This window comes from Gossypium hirsutum, chromosome A11 (assembly GCF_007990345.1).
Source record: "Gossypium hirsutum isolate 1008001.06 chromosome A11, Gossypium_hirsutum_v2.1, whole genome shotgun sequence".
Classification (NCBI taxonomy): domain Eukaryota; kingdom Viridiplantae; phylum Streptophyta; class Magnoliopsida; order Malvales; family Malvaceae; genus Gossypium; species Gossypium hirsutum.
Window position 1 is genome coordinate 113,661,145 of NC_053434.1, and position 22,872 is coordinate 113,684,016.

General features: G+C 33.5%; 4 protein-coding genes across 6 annotated transcripts; 2 read left to right on the forward strand and 2 right to left on the reverse strand.

Moving 5' to 3' along the window:
- Positions 1-976: 976 nt before the first annotated feature.
- Positions 977-2,285, reverse strand: LOC121209361 (uncharacterized). The gene has a single exon (XM_041079949.1). It carries the CDS (start codon positions 2,191-2,193, stop codon positions 1,045-1,047), a length of 1,149 nt encoding a protein of 382 aa, XP_040935883.1. The 5' UTR covers positions 2,194-2,285; the 3' UTR covers positions 977-1,044.
- Positions 2,286-5,794: 3,509 nt separating this feature from the next.
- On the forward strand, positions 5,795-9,193 carry LOC107886475 (ATP-citrate synthase alpha chain protein 3). The gene is made up of 12 exons (XM_016810450.2): positions 5,795-6,108; positions 6,190-6,366; positions 6,681-6,842; positions 6,952-7,032; positions 7,204-7,255; positions 7,570-7,684; positions 7,784-7,865; positions 7,961-8,056; positions 8,186-8,287; positions 8,379-8,495; positions 8,586-8,702; positions 8,817-9,193. The coding sequence occupies exons 1-12, from the start codon at positions 6,010-6,012 to the stop codon at positions 8,886-8,888; spliced, it is 1,272 nt and encodes a 423-aa protein (XP_016665939.1). The 5' UTR covers positions 5,795-6,009; the 3' UTR covers positions 8,889-9,193.
- Positions 9,194-14,237: 5,044 nt separating this feature from the next.
- On the forward strand, positions 14,238-18,454 carry LOC107886484 (E3 ubiquitin-protein ligase ZNF598). 3 transcript variants are annotated; one of them, XM_016810468.2, is made up of 8 exons: positions 14,238-14,410; positions 14,782-15,003; positions 15,139-15,441; positions 15,943-16,151; positions 16,249-16,297; positions 16,380-16,469; positions 16,574-16,636; positions 16,809-18,454. In XM_016810468.2, the coding sequence occupies exons 2-8, from the start codon at positions 14,836-14,838 to the stop codon at positions 18,141-18,143; spliced, it is 2,217 nt and encodes a 738-aa protein (XP_016665957.1). In that variant the 5' UTR covers positions 14,238-14,410; positions 14,782-14,835; the 3' UTR covers positions 18,144-18,454. The 3 variants fall into 3 exon arrangements, with proteins under 3 accessions (XP_016665957.1, XP_016665950.1, XP_016665963.1); XM_016810461.2 differs by lacking the exon at positions 14,238-14,410 and having other exon boundaries at positions 14,425-15,003; XM_016810474.2 differs by lacking the exons at positions 14,238-14,410; positions 14,782-15,003 and having other exon boundaries at positions 15,139-15,433.
- Positions 18,455-18,927: 473 nt separating this feature from the next.
- LOC107886505 (probable receptor-like protein kinase At5g18500) lies at positions 18,928-22,458 on the reverse strand. The gene is made up of 8 exons (XM_041079950.1): positions 21,960-22,458; positions 20,988-21,684; positions 20,780-20,884; positions 20,540-20,662; positions 20,303-20,473; positions 20,087-20,216; positions 19,608-19,820; positions 18,928-19,446 (listed from the first exon to the last, which is right to left on the reverse strand). Exons 2-8 carry the CDS (start codon positions 21,653-21,655, stop codon positions 19,324-19,326), a joined length of 1,533 nt encoding a protein of 510 aa, XP_040935884.1. The 5' UTR covers positions 21,656-21,684; positions 21,960-22,458; the 3' UTR covers positions 18,928-19,323.
- Positions 22,459-22,872: the final 414 nt, after the last annotated feature.

Below are 22,872 nucleotides of genomic sequence, written 5' to 3' on the forward strand. Positions count from 1 at the left end.
CCCCAAGCAGCCTTATGTTGTTGACAGTAGCCATGATTCTGTCAGCATACTGCTTGATGGTTTCTGAGTCCTTCATTTTGAGATTTTCAAAATCTCTTCTCATGTTGATCAGCTGCTGTTGCCTGGTCTTGTCAGACCCCTGAAACTCCTCCTTGAGTTTGTCCCAGGCCTGCTTTGGAGTGTCACAAGCCATTATTCTTGTGAAAATAACATCAGAAACTCCACTTTGAAGGCACGACATAGCCTTATACTTCTTGGCACAGTCTTCATTGTGCTGCCTAATCTGGGCTATAGTCGGGTTGGCTCTTAGTGGTGGTGGCTCAGTGTCATTGAGAACAACATTCCACAGGTCGTGTGCCTGCAGGTATGTTCTCATTTTCACTGCCCAGATGTTGTAATTTTCTCCAGCAAAGACAGGTGGAGGAGGTGGTGTAAAACTCATTTTTTAGCAAGCAAAACAACCTCTTCTTCTTTTGTTTCAAACAAAAATTGCTTAATGACAGTGTACAACCAAGGCCCTCAAAGACTGAAACCTGGCTCTGATACCATTTGTTGGAACAATGGCAGTAGCAAAGAAAGCAAAAACGATTGAAAGAAAAACAAAAGAAAAGAACTCAGCAAGAAAAATTGTAACTGAGATGTCATCATAATTTTCATTCAAACTTTGAATATATGATGGTTACAAAAGTATTTGACAGCTACCTACTAATTTAACTGCTCTTACTTACCAATATAGCAACTTGTATACAAAAGAAAGCTGGCATACCAGCTATTACATCAGTCAATCTTTCCTACTAACTTAGCTAACTCATTACAAAGATTTAGACTAAGTTCCATAGGAACAAATATTCAAAAAGTAATTTTATAACTGAACCAACTCCATTTCTTTGCTACAAAACAGTATAGCAGCTCAAATTGTACAATTTGCTGCTGTTGGTCTATTGACCAATTTGTTGCTGCTGGTTCTTTGTTGCAATGCAGGCCACGGCTTCAACAATTTATTTCATCTAGACTGATCACAGTGGAGAGCTTAAAAATTGTACTTCATATTTGATTGTGAAAGTTAAATTGAAATGTGAAAAATATTATTACCTGACTAAGTACAGATTGAATATGAGCTATGAATATGCAACTTTGACAATAATACACAGGATCTTTTAGATTTCTTTCATTCTCACAAACATCACAATAATATATTTCAGAATCATCTTCTTTAATCAACTCCATCATAGTAAGTGGATGTCTGTGATATTTATGTCTAGCTGAAGATGGTACGACACATTTTAAATGGAGAGTAAAATGGCATTGCACACAGCTATAAACGCTACCACCACTATAATGCTTACCACATGCTTTGCAATATGAATCTTGCCCTTCTTCACTTTTCTTAAAATCTTTGAAAAAAGTGAGAAGGTGATGGTGGCAATCAAGTTTTAGGGAAGGCGAGAGTTTAGCGCAATCAAAATCAAGGCGGAAGTTGCACATCTCGCATACATACAAAGGGGTACCAAAACGACACCACTTTGAACAAGCATTGCATTTATCACTAGGAAAGGCAAGGTTACAGGTTAGGCGAAGAGGGTGCTTAGGATGAAAATAATGAGAAAGTGTCTTGGGTATCTTATCACTGCACACCTGATGGAGATAGAACTTGCAATATCTACAACCATAGCACACTTCTGATGGCAGTAGATGTTTTTCACACCATAAACAATCATAGTCTTCTTCGCGTACCTTCCTATATTTGAAGAAGCTCAGCTCGTGATTGTGGCTGTAGTGCAAGATTTTCTTTTTCTTTTCATCTTTGAAACTCAATGGCTCTTGATCTTTAGGCAGCTGACCACTGACCGAAGAAGCACATGTGAGATCAAGATTGAAATCACATGATGAAGAACATCTATATCTATAACCAGTAGATATATACGAACATTTATCACAAATGAATTCCTCCGGATAATACCATTGTAGTTGAAGTCGATGTTGCAAGTGGAGGGGGTGAAAAATCTTAAGAGGCAGATCACGATTCAGTTTATCCGCACATGAAATGTGCTTCCAAACCTTGCACGAATGACAAGAAAAGGCAGTACCCGAGATTTTCCCTCCGCATTCTTCACAACGATTCTCTTTAGTCTTCGTAAGATATATGTATGACAAGTGAGATGTATGATTGCAGGGAGGTATGATGATATCCATGTGAAAGAAGAAAGAAGAAAGAAAATGTAGAAATTTAAGATTAAACAAAGAGAAAGATAGAGAATGGAGAAGAGAGATGGGAACTAATGAAGTAATTGTATTATGGGAGCGAAAGGATACGTAAAGAAGTATAATTTCTTCTCTGATGGTAACACGTTCAGTATCTATACATAAACCTTACTGAGACAAAAAACTTTTAAATAATTTTATTTATTTCGAATAAAATAAAATAAAATTAAAAATTGTCACAATATAGAAGATTTAATTGTCAAAAGAATCAAGTAAGGAATAACCCATGATTTCACTTTAGGAATTGAATGGCCAGATCTTTAAATTAAAATATTAAGGTTAAGATTTTTTTAAATGAGATTTTATGAATGAGATGATATAATTCGATTAAAAGAAAAAATAATAAACATTCATCGTTGACGCCGAAGTATTAAGTTCTACTAACACGACAAAAGCTTCAGTATCAGTATTAATAGAAAATTACGACACATTGATAATTGATTTTGTTATAATTCAAGCACAACATATCTAACGTAATTGCAAGCAACTATCGCGATAAGGAAATCAATCACAGATAGTCCAAAACGGCGGGCAGGCAAAATCGATAAAATTTAAGCATTTACCAAACTGGAGAGGACAACGACAACACCATCATTAAAATTACTTACAAAAGCAATACTACATGCATAAGAGACTAAAAAACATCTTATAAGAGCAGATAAAAATTTCTAAAAAAGAAATTTTATTAAGCAATGAAAACCAAATAAAACTCAATACAATATGGATCCAAACTAACTAGTAAAATAATTTATTATTTTGAAATATTCTTTAAAAAGCAGATTAAGAAATTGACAAAAAGTCACACACTCTTCAAGAGAAATTACTGGTGACTGGTGGAGTTTTAAAAATAACAAGCTCGCTATCTATCCATCACAGTTTGTGGAGTTTCAGCAATAACAACCACATGGAGTAAATGAAGAGAAAAAAAGAAAAGAAAATTAATGGGAGGGAAAAAAAGACGAGCGATAACCAACTCAAAAGTTAGCATCATCATTGAGCAAAAGTAAACGATTTGAAAAAAAAAAGTTTTAAAGGTTAATTCGAAGAATTTATTTCTCAAATGATATAGGACATAAATAAACTTTTTAAAATAATAATTTATAATGCATTTTATTTATAATGATGTACAAATTTTGTCGATTGTTTATCTATAATGTTTTATATTAATTTGATTTTATATTATAATTTATTGAATATATATTGTATTTATAAAATTCCTGTATTATTATTAGGTAAACTTAAAAAATAAAAACTAAATTCAATGTAACTGATTTTATTTTATTTGTTACAGTGACATAACAAAATCTCATCGATACGCTTCCACCCACAATCACATCCCACCTGCACACATCACGTGCTTCCATTCTTTCCTACTTTGTATTCAAAATTTTTCAATCCCCAAACCTACCTTTCCTTCCCTTTTATTTATTTATTGGTTAAATTATTAAAATAATATTTTTTATTTGATTCAGATTATATTTTAGTCAATTATATTTAAAATATTACGTTATTGTATTGTAATATTTTAGTCGTTAAGTCATTAATTGCAGTTAAAATTATAACGGTAACATGACTTGGCACGTTAAATCATATATAAAGAAATAGAGAAGGGAGGAAAATAGAGAGAGAAGCAGAAGAGAATGGAAAATAAAGAAAAAAGTGAAAGTTAAAACAACATAAAAAAAAATTAATTGCTCAAAACAGAAAACTATGAGGACCAATCGTATAAATTAACCTAAAACTTTTGTTTGAAATGATGATTTAACGTGTCATGTCAACTTACCGTTATACTGTTAATAATAGTTAACGACTTATTGACTAAAATGTTACAACGCAATAGTATAAGTGACTAAAACGTAACATGTCAAACATAAGGAACGAAAATGTAACTTGTGGTAAACAAAAGCGATTATTTTGGTGGTTTACCCTTATTTATTTATGTTGATATTATTATTCGAATTTTAGGGCCTACGATTAGTGTAAAAACAATAATGGTGGTGAAATTAAATACTGTAATCCTGTAACGTGAAATAAAAAGAAAGTTAAACACATCACATTAGAGGTAAATGTCTATCAAAAAAGACCCTTAAATTCAACTTTATTTATTTTAATAATTAAATTATAATATTTTTGCAATTTTATTATTAGCTCGAATAAATTTATTAATTTTACTAATTTTTTCATTCGATTAAATTTTATAAAATTTATTTTAAATCAAAATTTATCAATTCAACAAATTTAAATATTTTCACTCGATTCCATTAGCTTGAATCTGATACTCACTTTGAATAGAAAAATATAGGAATCAAATAAACCTATGAAAATCTTAAATTTTTTTATAAAACCAACGAAACAATTAGGTTAAAATATGACATAAGTTTCTATATTTTTCATAAATTTAAAATTTAACCCCTACTATTTTTATGAATTTAGTTTTTTTACTTTTTAAATTTTAAAATTCAGGTTCAACTGTTAACCCTATTAAATTTATTTTGTTGAATTCAAGTTCATTATAATGCTATTTTTTTTAGTTAAATTGCTACCATGTAAATAGTTTTGTTATTTCAAAATATCACATCAATAAATTTAATGAAATAATTAACAAGGTTAGCAACTTAACTTGAATTTTAAAATTATAGGACTAAATTTTTATAAATAAAAGTATAGAGACTAAATTTTAAAGTTATGAGGAGTACAGGGACCTATGACAGATTTAAACCAAATGATTAATACACGAAATTGGGTGCGAGGCGTAAGGCGTGAGCACAAGATAAGACAAACCACTTTTTCTTGTAATTAACAAATAGAATGGACGATACCCTACCCAATCAATTGGGATGCTAAATACACCTCCAACACAGGTCGGGTCGGGTCAGCCCGTCTTAGCTCAAGTTTAATTTCTTTGAAAAAATTAAAATAAAAGGTAAATTGTACCATTAGTCACTAAACTATGAGTAAGTTTTCATTTTAGTCCTTTAACTAAAAAAGTTATAATTTGATCACTGAATTATTCGAAAGTTTTCATTTAAGTCACTGGACAGTTATAATAAATGCTATATAACTTTTTTTTCTATTTGTACCAATTGAAAGCTCCCTCTCTTTCCCTTTCTCTTCTACCATTCAATTTTTTTTAATGAAATAGATTTAGACGTCACAAATTTGTGAATCAAAATTGAACTAACTTTTTTCTCTGATCTCTGATATTGGTCGTCAAATCAACTTGAATCTAAGTTATATTCTTCTACTCATCGATGGGTACTATCAATTATATCACTTGTCAAATTGTTACTTGGAGCTTTCTGACAAAACTTAAAAGAGAAAAAAAAATTAATAGTCAAGTGACTTAAATAATTTTTTTGAATAGTTTAGTGACTCAAATGAAAATTTTTGAATAGTTTAGTGACCAAATTATTTTTTTTCTTTAAATGACCAAAAAAATTTTACTCATAATTTCGTGAGTAATTGTGTAATTTACCCTAAAATAAAACCAAGAAAGGGGGTTCAAATATTTATAAATTATAAAGTTAAAATTGGATCAGGGTCAGGGCCAATGCGGGTAAAAAAACCGCCCGCCCCGCCCGTTGCCATTGAACCCATCAATCTTCACTCTCCTCTCCTCTCCCAACCAACACTTCATTTTCTTCCACCTACCTCCTCCTTTCTATCAATAAAAAGCCTCGGCCTCGGCGTTGTTGTTGTTGTTGCGGTTGTAGATCTTCTTCAATCTAAGCTTCTCAGAGACTTAAAATGGCTCGCAAGAAGATCAGAGAATACGATTCCAAGAGACTTCTCAAACAACACCTCAAACGCGTCGCTAATATCGACCTCCAAATCTGTTCTGCTCAGGTTTTTATTTATTTAATTATAATATGAAAACCCAACTAAGCAATGGAAATTGTATGATATGTGTTTTTTTTTCTTTGTTAGGTGACTCAATCTACTGATTTCACCGAGTTAACGAACGAACAACCATGGCTTTCGTCCACCAGATTAGTTGTTAAGCCGGATATGTTGTTTGGTAAACGTGGGAAGAGTGGCTTGGTTGCTCTCAATTTGGATCTTGCTGAAGTTGCTGAATTCGTCAAAGCTCGCCTCGGCACTGAGGTAACCGCTTTGCTCTCATTGTTTGCAGCTGCCATTTTTTTTATCAATCATGCATTATCTCAATCACTGTTACCAGAAATCGCTATCTCCATGGTGATTTTCGGATTGGTTTGCACAATCGAATTCTAGCTATCTAATTCAGTAGATCACAAAACTATTGAATGAAACGGAGTCACAAGTTTAATACTTTATTTAGAATTATGTACATTTAATTCCATTTCGCACAAGTAGCTATTTATGTTTCAATTTTTTTTCCTCATACTGGATTGGTCTGCGTTCCTGGTAATACTGATCCGAATCTTTTATTTATTTAGGTTGAAATGGGCGGTTGCAAAGCTCCTATAACCACATTCATTGTTGAACCTTTTGTACCCCATGAACAAGAGTATTACCTTTCAATAGTCTCTGAAAGGCTTGGTTTTACCATTAGTTTTTCGGAATGTGGAGGTATTGATATTGAAGAGAACTGGGATAAGGTTTGTTTTGCCTTGGTCTTTTGTTTCTTTCGATTGAATTCCTTTACCATTTGTTGAAGGGATATGTGACTTTAAAAGATTACATGTATTTTCATCTTTGGTTTTGCAGGTTAAAACCATCTTCCTTCCAACCGAGAAACCTATGACCTTGGAGACATGTGCACCGTTGATAGCTACACTTCCTTTGGAAGTGAGTTTCACTAGTATTTTCCCGGTTGTTTTTATTTCCTTAATGGAATCTGTTTGGCCTTTGTTCTCATATCCTTCATATATACTTATATTTTGCAATGTATTATTTGAATTACTGGTCTTAGTCTTGCATTTATATAGCTAGTGTTGATACCATTTAAGCATCACGTAGGTCCGCGGGAAGATTGGTGACTTCATCATGGGTGTCTTTTCTGTCTTTCAAGGTACATGGAGTTGATGGTTTCAGATTTGTTGGCTCTATGTTTTATTCACCGAACAGCGAAATTGCATTTCATGACTGAAAATGCAATAATCCACCCGTTTATATAAAACTTAAATGCCAGAATTTAAAAGGATCACCAAATGTCTAGTATTTTTCACTATGATCTTGAATATCATCATCTCTTTTATTGGGATAGAGGCTTCTATTTTTACAATATCTCTGATTTTGTCCATTATCCTTAGTTCAACACATTATTGTATTGTTCTAAAGCTCTCTTGTCTTAGCATCTATGCCAATGTTTTCTGTTGGCTGCAGATCTTGACTTCAGCTTTCTCGAGATGAATCCATTTACACTGGTGAATGGAGAACCATACCCACTGGATATGAGGGGGGAGCTGGACGACACTGCTGCATTCAAGAACTTCAACAAGTAAGCTTCTTTCCAGGCCAAGCTTGATAGCTATATATCTCCTCGAAATATATATCTCATATAGATTTGTTTTGCATCAAAACAATTTTGTGCATTCAGGTGGGGTAACATAGAGTTTCCTCTACCTTTTGGGAGAGTCCTGAGCTCTACAGAAAGCTTCATTTATTCATTGGATGGAAAGGTAGCCATTCTTGTTGTAGACCATGTTTCAATGTAGATTTCTTTTCACATGGTTGAAGGACATTTGTTTATCATAATCTTCGCTTAATATTACAGACAAGTGCATCTCTGAAATTCACTGTTTTGAATCCAAAAGGGCGTATCTGGACAATGGTTGCTGGAGGTGGTGCTAGTGTCATTTATGCTGATACTGTAAGTGGCCTTCTAAAGGATCTGTGTTTTTTGTTTTACGTTCCACTGACCTTATCGTTATTTTCCGCAGGTTTGATATCATTTGATGCCATTCTAAGGATTTAGAGTTATTTCTGTTTATTTAACTAGGTAGGAGATTTAGGTTATGCTTCAGAACTGGGAAACTATGCGGAGTATAGTGGAGCACCAAATGAAGAGGAGGTCTTGCAATATGCAAGAGTTGTTATTGATGTAAGAAACGGTGACTGGTTTAAGCCATTTTAATAGAAGCAAATTCGCCATTAGAGTTTCTGGAAAATTTTACTGATTTGGGATGTTGCAGTGTGCCACTGCAAACCCTGATGGTCGTAAGAGAGCCCTTCTCATTGGAGGTGGCATTGCTAACTTCACTGATGTAGCTGCTACTTTCAACGGAATCATTCGAGCATTGAGAGAAAAGGTACGATTCAGCTGAAAACAAGTAAAATTTAGTTCAATGGTTGAGACTCTTCTTTGACATTCCGGTCCTTTTTCCTCCCCCTCTCTCCAGGAAGCCAAGTTAAAAGCAGCAAGAATGCACATCTTTGCTCGAAGAGGTGGTCCAAACTATCAAATTGGTTTGGCAAGGATGCGTGCTCTTGGGGAGGAACTAGGAGTACCCCTTGAGGTATGAAATCACAGTGTGCTTCTTTGAAAATGCTGCATTACTGATGTTGTGGTGTAATTAGCAAAGGAAACATTGGTATTACCACTTGACTATTTTACTGTTGTCTTGATACAGGTTTACGGGCCGGAGGCCACGATGACTGGCATATGCAAGCAGGCTATAGATTGCATTCTGTCCGAAGCATAAGTATGGTATTATTTTTGTTCTCCAAAGTCGAATTATGCTGCCAATGCAGTTTGGTATTCTTTGTTGAAGTCATAAGCTGGACAAGACTGTTGTTGTAGACCGAAATACTCAAATTACTGAGTATTTCATCCTCTTTTGTGTGTGTGTGTGTGTTCTTGTGCAATAAACACGAAACTTGGTTTCTGTCGGTCCATGTTTGTTTGTTGGTAGTTGGTATTTTGGTGTTTCTGATTATAATTGTGCTTTATGATGGGCTGGAAAAATGTTTGAATTAACGAGAAAATGCGAAAATGCAATTCCCAGTATCTTGCAAGAGCGAAGTGTGTGTGTGTTTTTGGTGTAATATAACTAAAACAAGCGAATGGTTTACATAGACTTATTCATAAACAAATTGCCTCTAGTTTTATCTTCTTTTAAAACAAGTCTTGGTCATTCAAAAGGGCTATTTTTGCCGGTGGATTCTTTAGGAATGTATCTCAAAAACCATTTCTCTTCATTTGATAAAATTTGTTGAATTCTCTTAAACAGTGATGAATTTGATCCTTTGAATTTATTGTCACCAATAACTCTTAACAACCTCAATATTATCATATTGGATGGTAACCTATGATAGCCTTGTTTCTGAAGTAGAAGTAAAGCATCCAATATGCCCCATAACTCAGTGACAAAGATTTAATACTTTCTCAAGAAATGATTATACCCTAATATCCACTTTCCCTTTTCATCTCGTATCACTTTTCCTAATATCCAATATGAAGTGTGTATTTTAATAATAGTATAAATCATAAAATAAATTTATTGACATAACTAATAGAATTTATTGTTTATTTTGAAGTTTGGTTCTTATGTGTTCTTATTATTAAGTTGGTATTACTGAGTCAATTAATGCTAATCACTATCAATGATTTAATAATAGAATCACATTATGAAACACAATATAGGTAATAAAATTTTATGTAAAAAAGTATATTTATAAAATAAAATAAATCAAATAAGGCTTTGGAAACTATGATGTCCTACGTTCAAGTTTTATTTTGTTGTAGATTTTATATAGAGTAAATTAGAGGTAAGGTTATTCTAAAATAAAGTTTGTCTTATTTTGATTATTTTTTAGTTTAGTCACTCTAATTAAGATAATTGTTTAAATTAATTATCATCGTTAAAAAATTCGTTAATCCACTAATGAATTACTGATTTGACACATTAACTAATTGAATGACATTTTTTAACTTTTGATTAAAGATTATAACTTCTCTATAATTAATTCAAAACATTTCACTTCTCTCAGCGCTAACCCACAAAGAATGGTTGAGAGCAGTTCAAGCATGCCTTTGGAAACAACACTTGTCTTATAGGAGTAGTGCTTCATACAATTTCAGTAGGTTCCATAGTCTTCTAACATTTAAAAATTTTAAAAATTGAGCCTTTTTTTTTAAAATTTTGAGAAAAACAAATGATATTAGGTTACTCTATGCTTATTAATTTCAATGGTTTATTTAATATGTGAAAATTTTAAGTGACAATTATACATTAGGAGCTGGAAATATATATATATATATATATAATGATTTTTTGTTATTGTATGCCTATTAATTTTAATAATTTGTTTAACAGTTAAAAATTTTGAGTGGTGGTTTGAGTCTTAATTTGATTAATATGAATATTGTTATCAATACAAGAAAATGTAAGTTCAAATACGCTAAAGCATGTTATAATTATTAATTATATGTACACATTAATTTATGTTTGATATTTTTGAAGGAATGTTGAATATTGATTATATTACTAGTTAATTCAGCACAAAATTATTTTTTAATGCAAATAGATACTAATTATTTTCTATTTGACTAATATAATATTTAATGCAATTGAAAAGTGAGAAATTAGGAAACATTGTTCTTGAAAAGCATCAAACCCGGCCCTCCACTCCATTTTGATTCAATTGTAAACTTAACCAATTAAGTTAAAAGATATTTGTAACCCATAATTTATATATTGTATTATGGCTGGGCTTTATTTGTAATGAATGTTTAATTATGGGCTTAAAATATAAAAACTTCAAGAGGGGAAGGACTTATTAGTTATTAAACCAAAATATTCTGCCAACATAGAACCAAAACCCAAAAAGAACGGCCACTCTTAAAATGAAAATTTTTCATTTAGGCCCTCTAATTTTTTTTAAAATTTTAAATCAGTAAAGGTAAAATTGTACTTTGGCTTCCCCTAAAATTATAAAAATTCAATTTAATCCTTTAAAAATTGTAAAGATATAGACTATAAAAAATTAAAATTTCATTTGACCCCTTTAAAAATTGTTCTGGCTTCGCTTATAATTGATTCACATCGGCTCTATTAACGGGTTATAATAATTTGTTTAGACTTAGTTAAAAGATTACTGTTAACGGGTTATAGTAGTTAGCTCAAATTTTCATTATTTGGTTGGAATTTTATTTATTTTCTTAGTAAAAATATATTGGTAATATTGGGATATCTCCAAAACAAATTTAATAAAACAACAACTGACACCATCAAGTAAGGAAAATTCGATGGAGTTCATACTCAATGTTATTATTATTTTTACTTTTTTTCCCTTTCTTTTTATTATTTGAATATTCAAGAACTAAGACCATTCCAATACTCTTTTTCGCCATATATAAACTGAACCAACAATTAAGATGAGCACAAAAATGAAAGATTCCATGAATGTGGGTACCCTCAATACCTCGAAACTCATTGCCATGGATAAAGAAAAATCGTTTCAACATCCAAAACAACAAAAACTAGAATAAACATATAATAACGAATTCGAAATTGTTGGGGATCGACCTGATTAAGCAATGAACAAATAAAAATAGCAGAAGAAATTGATAAATTGAACATACAAATTTAACATGGAAAAACCCCTTCAAAGAGGATAAAAAACAATTGACAAAGATAATTTTACTATAATGACAAAAGAACAAAGAGTACAAAAGATGAAGATAAAAACTAACCTCGAATACACCAAAACAAAGAAACCTCAAAACATCTTATGGGTTGTAAAAGAGCCTATTTATAGGCTAAATCCATAGGTCAAATAATAATAAAATAATCTAGACTAATTAGAATTTGATTGAAACAAATAAACAGAGTTTAACTGACAAATTATTTCTAATTTAAGTGAAATCATAGTGACACTCAAGAGAAATTGTAACCAAACATATTAGTAACTTAACTGGGGTTTATTGTTTTATTTTGTTTTCTTTCCCAACTATCCTCATTTTCATAGGTTAATAGTAGAACAATGCTTTTAACAAGTCATGGTTATACTTATTGAGCGTTAGTCACTCATTCTTTTATTCTCTTTCACTTTTTAGATGTTTAGTGGGGAAGATTATCATGGAAGCTTAATTTAACGTTTTAATTACACTTTTTTTTTTAATAATAGGACTCTTATTCGGTGTTGAATTCAAGGGTTGATATTGGCAGGACCTGACTTGCGCTAAAATGAAATTTTAGACCTTTTTATGGTTTATAAAATTTTAAATTAATAATGATAAAATTACACTTGACCCTCAAAAATGATAAAACTGTCCAATTAATTTTGAGAATATCGTACTTTTGTAATAATGTTTTTATTTCTTTATGAGAAATGTGGATGTGATGTTTTTACTTATTACAAAAATTTGCGTGGTTTGAGACCTTACTTATTAAAGGGAGCTTATTTTTTTTTATAGAAGGCTTTATATCATCTTAAGATAATACTTAAATTATTGAGTATTGTACTAAGACAATATTGTTGTGTCATGCTCCATCTTGGGGTGTGATAGTACTATTAACTATTAGATTATGTTACATAATTATTATAAGTAGAGTGATAATATATATATTATTAAATATGTATTCGATAATTGAGTATATGGTTCTTAATTATTTTATTTAAATATTACATAAAAATATGCAAAAGATAAAAGTATCATAATAATATTAATTGCCATTTAAACGAAATGATATATAAGTCACTTAGGGGACTGCTTTTTTTACATAATCAGTGTGGAAGAGTCTTAGGGGACTTCTAGCATTGTCATCATGGTCAATGGCTTCGCAAGGCATCAAGGACTTCTAACATTGTCATCATGGTTGATCGGAGTTTATTGTCGTCGTAGTTTTGTAGTGATAAGGTTAGGATGCATGTTATCATGGTTGACCAAGATTTATTGTTGGCACATTTCAACAATGGTAAGACTAGAATGAGTTATAAATGGTTTATCATCGGCATAGTTTGATAGTGACAAGGTTAGGGTAAGATGCAATTATAAGTGATTGATTAATGTGATGCATTTCTAGTAGTTCTAGCACTACCAGTATAGCGGTTGTTGTCATTTATATAGAAGATGTAATTAACTTCCGTTGCTTTAATGGGTAGTGTTGTGATTATAGTAACTTGTAAGTTGTGTTAGCATTTCGAGTTTTAATAAAATTACTACTTTATATTAAAAGAAATTTATTTTTAATCAATTTACGTTGTTTATAATTCCCAAATTTTAATTAGTTCCAATATATTAGAGGTGTTCATGAATTGGATCTGGTCTAAACATAATACTAATACAATTTATGCTTGTTCAAGCCTGATCCGATTCAAAATACGAGCTTAAAATTTTGCTCAAGATTGTCTATATTTAGAAATAGCTAAATCTAAGCTCATTTTAAGCTCGCTCGTATTATTATTTTTAAATAAAAATATATTATATTATTTTTAATTAAACATTTATAAGTATTCATAACATTTTTTTATCGTTTACATTATAGTAATATCATAAACTATTATAGGTTTAATTTTTAAGTGTTATAAATTACATCATATATAAAATTAACATAATACAAATATTCATTATTCAAGCTCGAACCCAATCCATATTTTAATCAGACCTTTTTTTTTACCCAAACCTACTTTTTGTCCTAATATTTTCATCGAAACCTTATTAAATTTTGTACAAACCTTCAAATTTAGATGAATAATCCAACTCATAAACATAATGGGTTCTCTTATTTTTCTATTAACTTATGAGATTAAACTCTCGAACTAATTATTTTCTATTCAACCAGTTGAAATAATTGATAAGATTAAACTGATGAGATTAAACATTTATTACTTAAGCTCAGACTCAATTCATATTTTAAATGAATCGATTTTTTACCCAAATCTATTTTTTGGCCTAATATTTGATATCTCCATCGAAACCTTCAAATTTGGATGAATAATCCAACCCGTAAACATTAATGGATTCTCTTATTTTCCTATCTAACTTTTGAGATTAAACTGTCCAGCTAATTATTTTTTATTCAATCAGTTGAAATAACTGTTGGGGGTTCTTTTTTTCACCCAGCGACTAAATAGCAAAAATTTGATTACTTTGACTCCCTTTTGTCTTTTTGAGTTTGATTAGTGCATATAAACAACGGTTTAGTGTTTTCTGTCACTTTTGTACTTTTTATTTTGTGCTATAAACTCAAAAACAAAGGATCCAGATTCAAGAAAGCAGGTATGTACTTCCCTTTTGACTTTTTCCCCCCTTAAAGTTCCTTGTAATTAACTTGCATTGTCCCGCTTTATGTACTTACTTCAATGAATATAAGTATAACTTCGCCTATACATGTATATACTTGTTGTTCGAAGTGTCAACCAAAATGATCTGATACTTTTAGGGTTTGTGAATTGTGAATGCTGTTTCATGCAAGTTTCGAGTTTCAGCTTTGTTTTCTGTTCTAATACTTAAAACGCAGTGCAGAGCAGTAAATTAATTTGAAATTCCAAACTAAATTACAAAGCCAAATAGATTTGAGGAATTGATCTGTGTATGGTGATGAATTAGAAATGGGTTCCCCCTTTAGCACAAATTTGTTCTGTTTGCAGGATTTCGTATTTCCTTTGTTGGGTCAGATTCAGAGGAGGCCAAAAATAAAAAAAATGGATGATAGTTGTGCTGTATGTGCTGACACACTTGAGTGGGTTGCATATGGGCCGTGTGGCCATCGAGAAGTATGTTCAACTTGCATCGTTCGTCTCCGATTCATCTGCGATGACTACCGTTGTTGCCTTTGCAAGTCCGAACTGAAAACTATCTTTATTACCAAAGTTAGTCATTCTTTTTATGTTCTCGAGGTCATTCTTTTTATGTTCTCGAGATTGACATCTGATAATATTGAACCATGTCTATGCTGAATAATGGAAACAATATCTGGTTAAGTTTACATCTAATGAGTTTTTCAGGCTTTGGGAGATTATACGAAGGTGATAAATGATTTCTCGGCTTTTCCAGTTGATCCGATTGAGGGTCAAGTTAGTTCTTACTGGTACCATGAAGGGACACAAGCATATTTCGATGATCTGGATCACTACAAGATGATAAAAGCGATGTGCAGGCTATCTTGTACTGTTTGCGATAAAAAGGATGAACAGCGAAATGGTGGACCAAAGAAGAGAGCAGAGTTTAAGAACATTGAGCAGCTTAAGAGTCACTTGTTTAACCGGCATAGACTGCTTAACTGCAGTCTGTGTCTTGAAGGTAGGAAGGTGAGATACAATTGGTTATATTATGTTATGAATGCCCTAAAAATTATAAACTATGCTAGAAAAATGTTATCAAGTGGCGTTCTAATTCAACAATACGTCTTGCATTCTTATTGATAACCCTCCTAGATACATTCTGCGAATGAGAGAATACCTATGTTGCTCGGACACTGGTATGAGACATTATTTGTTCAATTTTTACAAAGTTTTCCATGCATTTGGAGGATTTTTGGAAGGTCATATCCTCTTACTTATGTCCAAATATGTGTTGGACACGTATTCCCAAGAAAAAAAATGAAGAGTCGGAGCAAAGTAGGAGACAGTGATCTAGTTTGATCTCTAAAGTACTTCCATTTATGTGATTGTTGATCTTTTCTTTTGCTGCTTCGTTTTACCCAGTTGGAATTTTCATTAGATATACACCCTGTTTTAACTAAGACTGTGAGGCAAGAACCGCTGGCTGCACAATGATGTATTTGATATTATCTTTAATATCCGAGTCAGGTCTTTATGTGTGAGCAAAAGTTATATACTAGAGAACAACTGGATAAGCATATAAAGACAGGTGATTCTGTGGTTGATGGCACTGAAAGTGAAAGGGGAGGTTTTACAGGACATCCTATGTGTGAGTTCTGTCAAAATCCATTCTATGGCGAGAATGAGCTCTACTTGCATATGTCTACTGAACATTTCACTTGCCACATATGCCAAAGGTAAGCCTTATTATTGTGATATAATTATAGTTCAGAGATTGCATATGTTAGGTATTGCTAGTTCTCTCATGCATTCAACTGACATGGCTCAATGCAGGCGGCATCCCGGACAATATGAATACTATAGAAATTATGATGACATGGAGGTCAGTATCCATTTCGTGTTTTCCTGTTCTTCTTGTAATTGTTCCATTTTGATTCTCCATAGAATCAGAAATTTTGTCGCAGATCCATTTTAGTCGGGAGCATCATTTATGCGAGGACGAGACCTGTCGTGCCAAAAAGTTTGTTGTTTTTGCGACTCAATCTGAATTGAAGGTCTGTGGCATAGTTGTTATATTTATGTACATTTTCCTCTTATTTTAAGTACAATCTTTTTTTTTTCTTTTTTCCTTTTTTTTAAGAAAAACAAAATTCTGTAGAGGCACAATACTCTCGAACACGGTGGGCGCATGTCTCGTTCCAAGCGTCATGCTGCATTGCAGGTTTGTTCGGATCATTGAAAACAATCATGTTTCTTCAATGTCCCTTATTTTATTACATATTTATTTTGGTATGCTTGTTTTAGACAATTCATTGCTTGGTCACTTGTAATCTTCCACTGTATATTATAAGGAGATGTAGATTGCTAGTAATTTTTATTTTCATTATATCCAGATACCGATAAGTTTCCGGTACCGGCGGAGTTGTGGGCAGGACCATCCAGTAAGAGGACATGTCTCTCATCCCGATTCATCTGATAGTCAACTTTCGTTGGCTATGCAAGCTAGTTTCGTGACCGCTGGAAGTTTTCATTCTACTTCAACAAGTGACCAAACGGTTCTAAATAGTGAAGTAGCTTCTATCGTTGGCCCTTTCGAGGCATTAGCTACAATGGATTCCGTGCCATCTTCAAGAAATTGCCGAGCACTAGGAAACTCTAGGGGTGGACCTCTTGAAGACTCGTCATTCCCTCCCCTTCCAGCAGCATCAAATAGCAGTCAACAAAAAGTTAGAAACAGTTTACAGGGACCAGCTAGAAGGAGCATGGCTGCTCCCTCACGTCACCGACACAATGGAACTTCAAATGTTGTTTCTAATACTGCTCAGGGTTGGCCTGCAGTGAGCTTTCAACCTAACATGTCCGCTGCTGGTACGCACCAGTCCAGAACTGTGACAAAATTTTCGAATCTATCAACTACTAATAACTCATCTGGCTCTTCCAAAAGTAAGCCTACTAGGATTAAGGAATCTTTACCCAAGGTGGAAGATTTTCAATCTGCTAACAAAGCTCTAGTGGAAAAGATCCGTGTTTCTTTGGAATTTGATCAGGACAAGTTTTCTGCATTCAAAGGAATAACCGGTGAATATCGGCAGGGTTTTATTAGCACCGAGGAGTATCTTGCCTATGTGCACCAGTTTGGTTTATCACATCTTGTTCTTGAGCTAGCTAGGTTATGCCCCAACGTTGAGAAACAAAGAGAACTTGTGGAGATATACAATTTTAACATAAGTAACAGCTATTCTCGCAATGATGATGCTGGTCAATGGAAAAACGATAAAAGGTCGAAGAAAGGAAAGGAGAAGTGTGAAGACTATGGCAGTACTGATTCAAAACATACTTTTGCAGGTGAAATCCATAGTGGGGTGAAAGTATTAGTGGAGGATGGGCATCACAGTCACACTTCCAAAGGCAAATCAAAGGTTTTGGGTGATGAAGACGCTAACTCACATGTCCCACCTCAGTCTCAGGTCGAGCCAGATGTTGGTGGCTCGAAGAAAATTTTGGCATCTCAAGGAGGGGGAAATAAGCAACGGAAAAAAGTCTCCAAGTTCCTTAGAAATCGCCTTGGCGACGCTTTGGCTGCACAACTTGAAGGTGGAAAGTGTGAGATTCAAGAAAAAACAGACGAAAATAAGGAACCACCGGAAAGATTGCCAGTTCGCAGTGTATGGCGAGATGGTGGTGGGCAGAGACTCATGGCAAAGACCCAAAGAGTAGCAAGCCTTTGATATTTATTATATATATTATAGTTCTTATAGAAATGACTGAGCGCTGATTGCTTTCCCAGGAGCTTTTGTTGAAGATGGATGTTGGTAATGGTACAAAATGAATCAGACACTTTTGTTGGAGATGTTGCTTGTGCTACACCACTTTTTGTCATTTTGTGCCTATGGTACTGTCATGGTATGGTATGGGTCCCTTACTATATTAGATTTACGGTTGTTTGAACAAAGGTGAATGACATTATTATAATGGGAAAATAGAGGGTGATTGACCGATTGTTATTGCTTTTTTATTATTTGTATTGAAATTGAATGGACCTATTTGGGTTCTACTACAGAATCACTGAAAATGATTCTAGAACATAACCAGCACCAGACCCGAGCCTCCTTTGATGGTGTTTGGCGAAGACCGCGTTAATTTGTTGCTGTCTGATTAAGTTGCCGTTTTGTTGTCTAGTTCTTAGGCTGTTTTGTTGCTGTAATGAACTGATATTACATGTCTCCTTGCAACATTAGGATTCAAACCATCGTCATCGGCCTGGTCCTTATTCACATGAATACCTGGTATCGGTTCTGGCTGACCTTGGGGGTCTGCAATCGAACTCGGGGGGTTCCCATTGCTTCCTTTCGTTGTCTCGATGCTCTTGTCCATGTTCTTTGTTGTTCTTGGACAATGAAGCTTATTGAACAAAAGAAAAATGGCAAAGGCAATAACAAAGTATTGGTGTATGCATATTTGATACTCTTCATAATAAGCAAATTAATATACAAGCAAAGCAACTCCAACCAATGAAAAATAAGAACATTTCAGTTGAGGTTAAAGCAAAACAAATTTCAAAAAGAGCTAATCCTAGTCCGTACACCTAAAACAATGAAACAAATCCCCACCACCCCCATCACTAAACCTTATATTTGGTCTCACTTCAAAAGTCTCACAAAACACCAATTTCATACACAACAAATCATCCCTACCATCTACAAATTAATACTATTCAATTACAAAACAAATTATGATAATAATAATATTTGATAAAAGCAATAGTCCTTCCCCCTTTTCCCCACTCTTTACCACAATTCCCTACTTATCAACAACTGCTAATACCGAGACAAAGCCGATGACTTTTTCAACACAAAACAAGCTTTTAAGGATCCCACCTTTCATTGCCACCCTCTTTGCGCTCGAGTTTCAAGATTGTGTCCGCTTACTCTCTGACCTTGAAGCTGGATAATCGCTCTTGTCTGTATCGGAATTATCCTTTTGTGAGTCTATTTCAGAGCTGTTTTCATGAGTCCGACGGTGCCTCCGGTCCTGATTTCATCGAAACAGAACAGCAGATAAAAAAAACCACCATGCACTTCATGAATGTCAGAGCTATATATATATGTATGTATGTATGTATGTATGTATGTATGTATGTATGTATGTATGTATGCATATTGACATTGCTAAGTAATGAATGCAACACTAACCTCTCTTGGTATAGGATACTCCTCAGACTCGAGCATTCGTGCAACTTGACCCATCTTGGGTCTTTTTTCAGAATCCGGATCAACACATCTCAAAGCAGTTAGAAGGGCACGTTTTAGAGCTCGTGTCGACGGTCTAACCTCGATATTTGGATCTACCACTTCCTCTGATCTCCTGCTTCCAACCATCATTTTCAGCCAATCTACCAGATTAACCTGTAAACATTAAGATTCTATATTTAATAAAATTTAAAAACCTCTTTAAAAAAAGAATACAAAATAAGAAATCCATCAGTGATATACAATGATTATCAAGACGAAACATCAAGGTCTTATGATAGTATAGGTGTAGAATGCTGTTAACTTTTACATATTCGTGTTATAGGGATGCTTTAGAACAACAATTAAAACTCGGGAAGGTAGAAATACATCCAAAACCACAAGGGGTGAAGATTCAATTGCAGAAATACATATTCGTGTACCTCATGGGCAGGACGACCATAATCCACGGGATCTCTACCAGTTATGGCTTCCAATAGTACAACCCCAAAGCTATAGACATCACTCTTTTCGTTCAAAAGGCCAGTATTTGCATATTCAGGCGCCACGTATCTGCGTGATTTAAGGAAAAAGTTGTCAAGAGATGACTAAAGGTCCTAAATATATAAACATGAAGATGCACTAGAGAGATAAAATACCCAAATGTTCCCATAACTCGGGTTGTAACATGACTTTTCCCAGCACCTAGCAACTTCGCCAGACCAAAATCGGAAACCTTGGCATTAAACTCATCATCAATCAGAATATTGCTGGACTTTATGTCTCGGTGCACAACCTTTGGTTCAATGGCCTCATGCAAGTAGGCAAGACTGCACGAGAAAACATGTGTCAAAAGAGAACCGGACCTGAAAATGTATGAAGATATAGTGACTTACGCCTTAGCTGTTCCAAGGAGAATCTTTATGCGAGCTTCCCAGGTAAGATATCCATGTTGACGCATAGCTCCATGAAGCCATTGTTCTAAGTTTCCATTGTTGACATACTCGTAAACCAACATCCTGTATTTTTAAACAATGTCCTTCGTTAACGGCAATAACTGCTAATGATGATCCAATTTATAGTCAACTATTCAAAAATATTTAACCATGCAAAAACATAGTAAAAGAAGACTATACCTGTGTGTTCCTTCAATACAGTAACCTAAAAGGCGGACCAAATTCTTGTGACGAACATGCCCAATGGCTTCCACTTCGACTCGAAATTCTTTCTCTGCTTGGCCCCTACAAAGAAGATGATAGGCAGTTTAGCTAAACAAGTCTTTGGGACAAGGAAATAACACCATGTTTAAAGTCTGCATAGACATATATATATATATATACTCACAAGTTGTTGAGTATTTTCTTAACAGCCACTGGCGTTCCATTGATCAAATGACCCCGATAAACAACGCCATATCCACCCTCTCCAAGAACATTTTCCTTTGAAAACCGGTTCGTAGCAAGTTCAAGATCCCTCAATGTAAACCAGTGACCCCAACCCAAATGAGAGAATTCAGGCAAGCCAACTAAAGGAGATGGAGCAGTGACGGGATACAAAGAAGATGGTCTATAGACAGTCATGGTACCGGAACTCCCTTCTTCTCCTGATTGAGATCCTGCACCATCTTTTTCTAAATGGTGAAATGAACCTGACTGACTACTATTATCTCCATTCCTTGATTTCCCAATACCAAGATGAACCATAACCCTATCTGAATCTTTGTCACTGGATTTATCATGAATGGTGAGAAGAATACCGTCCCGAGGAACGAAATCGTTGGCTGATACTTGTTCGACTCGAACTTCCTTGATTTCTTTAGATATAGATGGGATTTGAGTAAGGGGGAGCTTATTTCTAGCTCTTGATTTCTTCTTCCTTGAAGTTAAACAAAATGACAACAAAGAAAGGATGATTATGATAAATAAAGCAACAACAATCCCAATAACTTCCCACACTTTAAGTCCAAAAATGGCTGTCTTCTTGGACATTTCAGCATTGAGATCATTTGCCATTTTCCCCCCTAGTTTCAGATATTCAACACCTACAAAATTTACGAAATTCAATAAAAATAAGGCTTAGTATTCAAAATTACATTCCAAATCTCATATTTCACTTGTTATACAGCATTTGCAGAAAACTAACCATGGGGCAAAAGCATCAAGCTATGTAAAAGAGACCCTTAATTTTAGTAAATAAACAGATAAGTCAATTAAGATTCAGATACAAGGAAAAAAAATTATGTACAGTAAGCTAAAAAAGCAAAAATTTTGATACATAAATAGAACATTAAGAATTAAACAAATGTGGCAACTTCACCTTCCAACGGTAAAGCTCAGATCTTTGAAAAGATAATCTCAGATCTCAGAAAAGGAAGCCCCCAATGTGGCCATTTCCCAGAAACAAGAGCAGGTGAACTAATTGAAGAACCCTCAAATGCACCCACTTGTCCAATAAACACAAAAAGAAGAAGAAAAAAAAAGGAGCTTAAATAAGTAAAAGAAGATAATTGGTTTTGTGGGGAAATGTGGACATGAATCTAAGCTGGAATGGAGCTATCTTGCACCAGAAATGAAGGTCCTTGTAAAGGCAAAAGGCAGAATTGATAATGAAAGGCTTGAAACTGAATGAAGGGGATATTGGACATGGAAGTGGGTTTTTTGAGAGAAAGGCTGTGAAGGTGAAAATGAATGGTGTGGGGTTTGATAAAATTAAGAGTAAAAATAAATTAAGGGAAGAAGGATTGAATTATCAGTGGTAGGTGATGAGTTTTTTATATCAAAAAAACACCACTGTAAAACACAAGCATTCAACTTCAAGCTTGCATTTTGCAAAAAAAAAGTCTTGACTTTAAGGCTAAATTCCACCCACAGTCACTAATAAATTATTTAAAAATTTTCCTTTCATTCACCCAAACTATTTTGAACTGTTAAATTGATTTTTTTTAAAGTTTAATTAGTAAGTTTTGAGTGATGATTTAATAAGTAATACACATTAACAAATAAAATGACATACATTTGATCTAATTTGATATAACAGTTAATGTCAAATATGAAAAAGAAAGTTACACTAATTTTAATTTATAGATTCATGAAATTTAAAATTGTTTCATGAAAAGAATTTAAAAAGTAAACTAAAATAAGAAAAAAAATCGATTAATATAAATGATACGAACAAAGAATACCATGTAACAACGATTTTCTACAATCCAATAACTTAAATTCAGTCATCA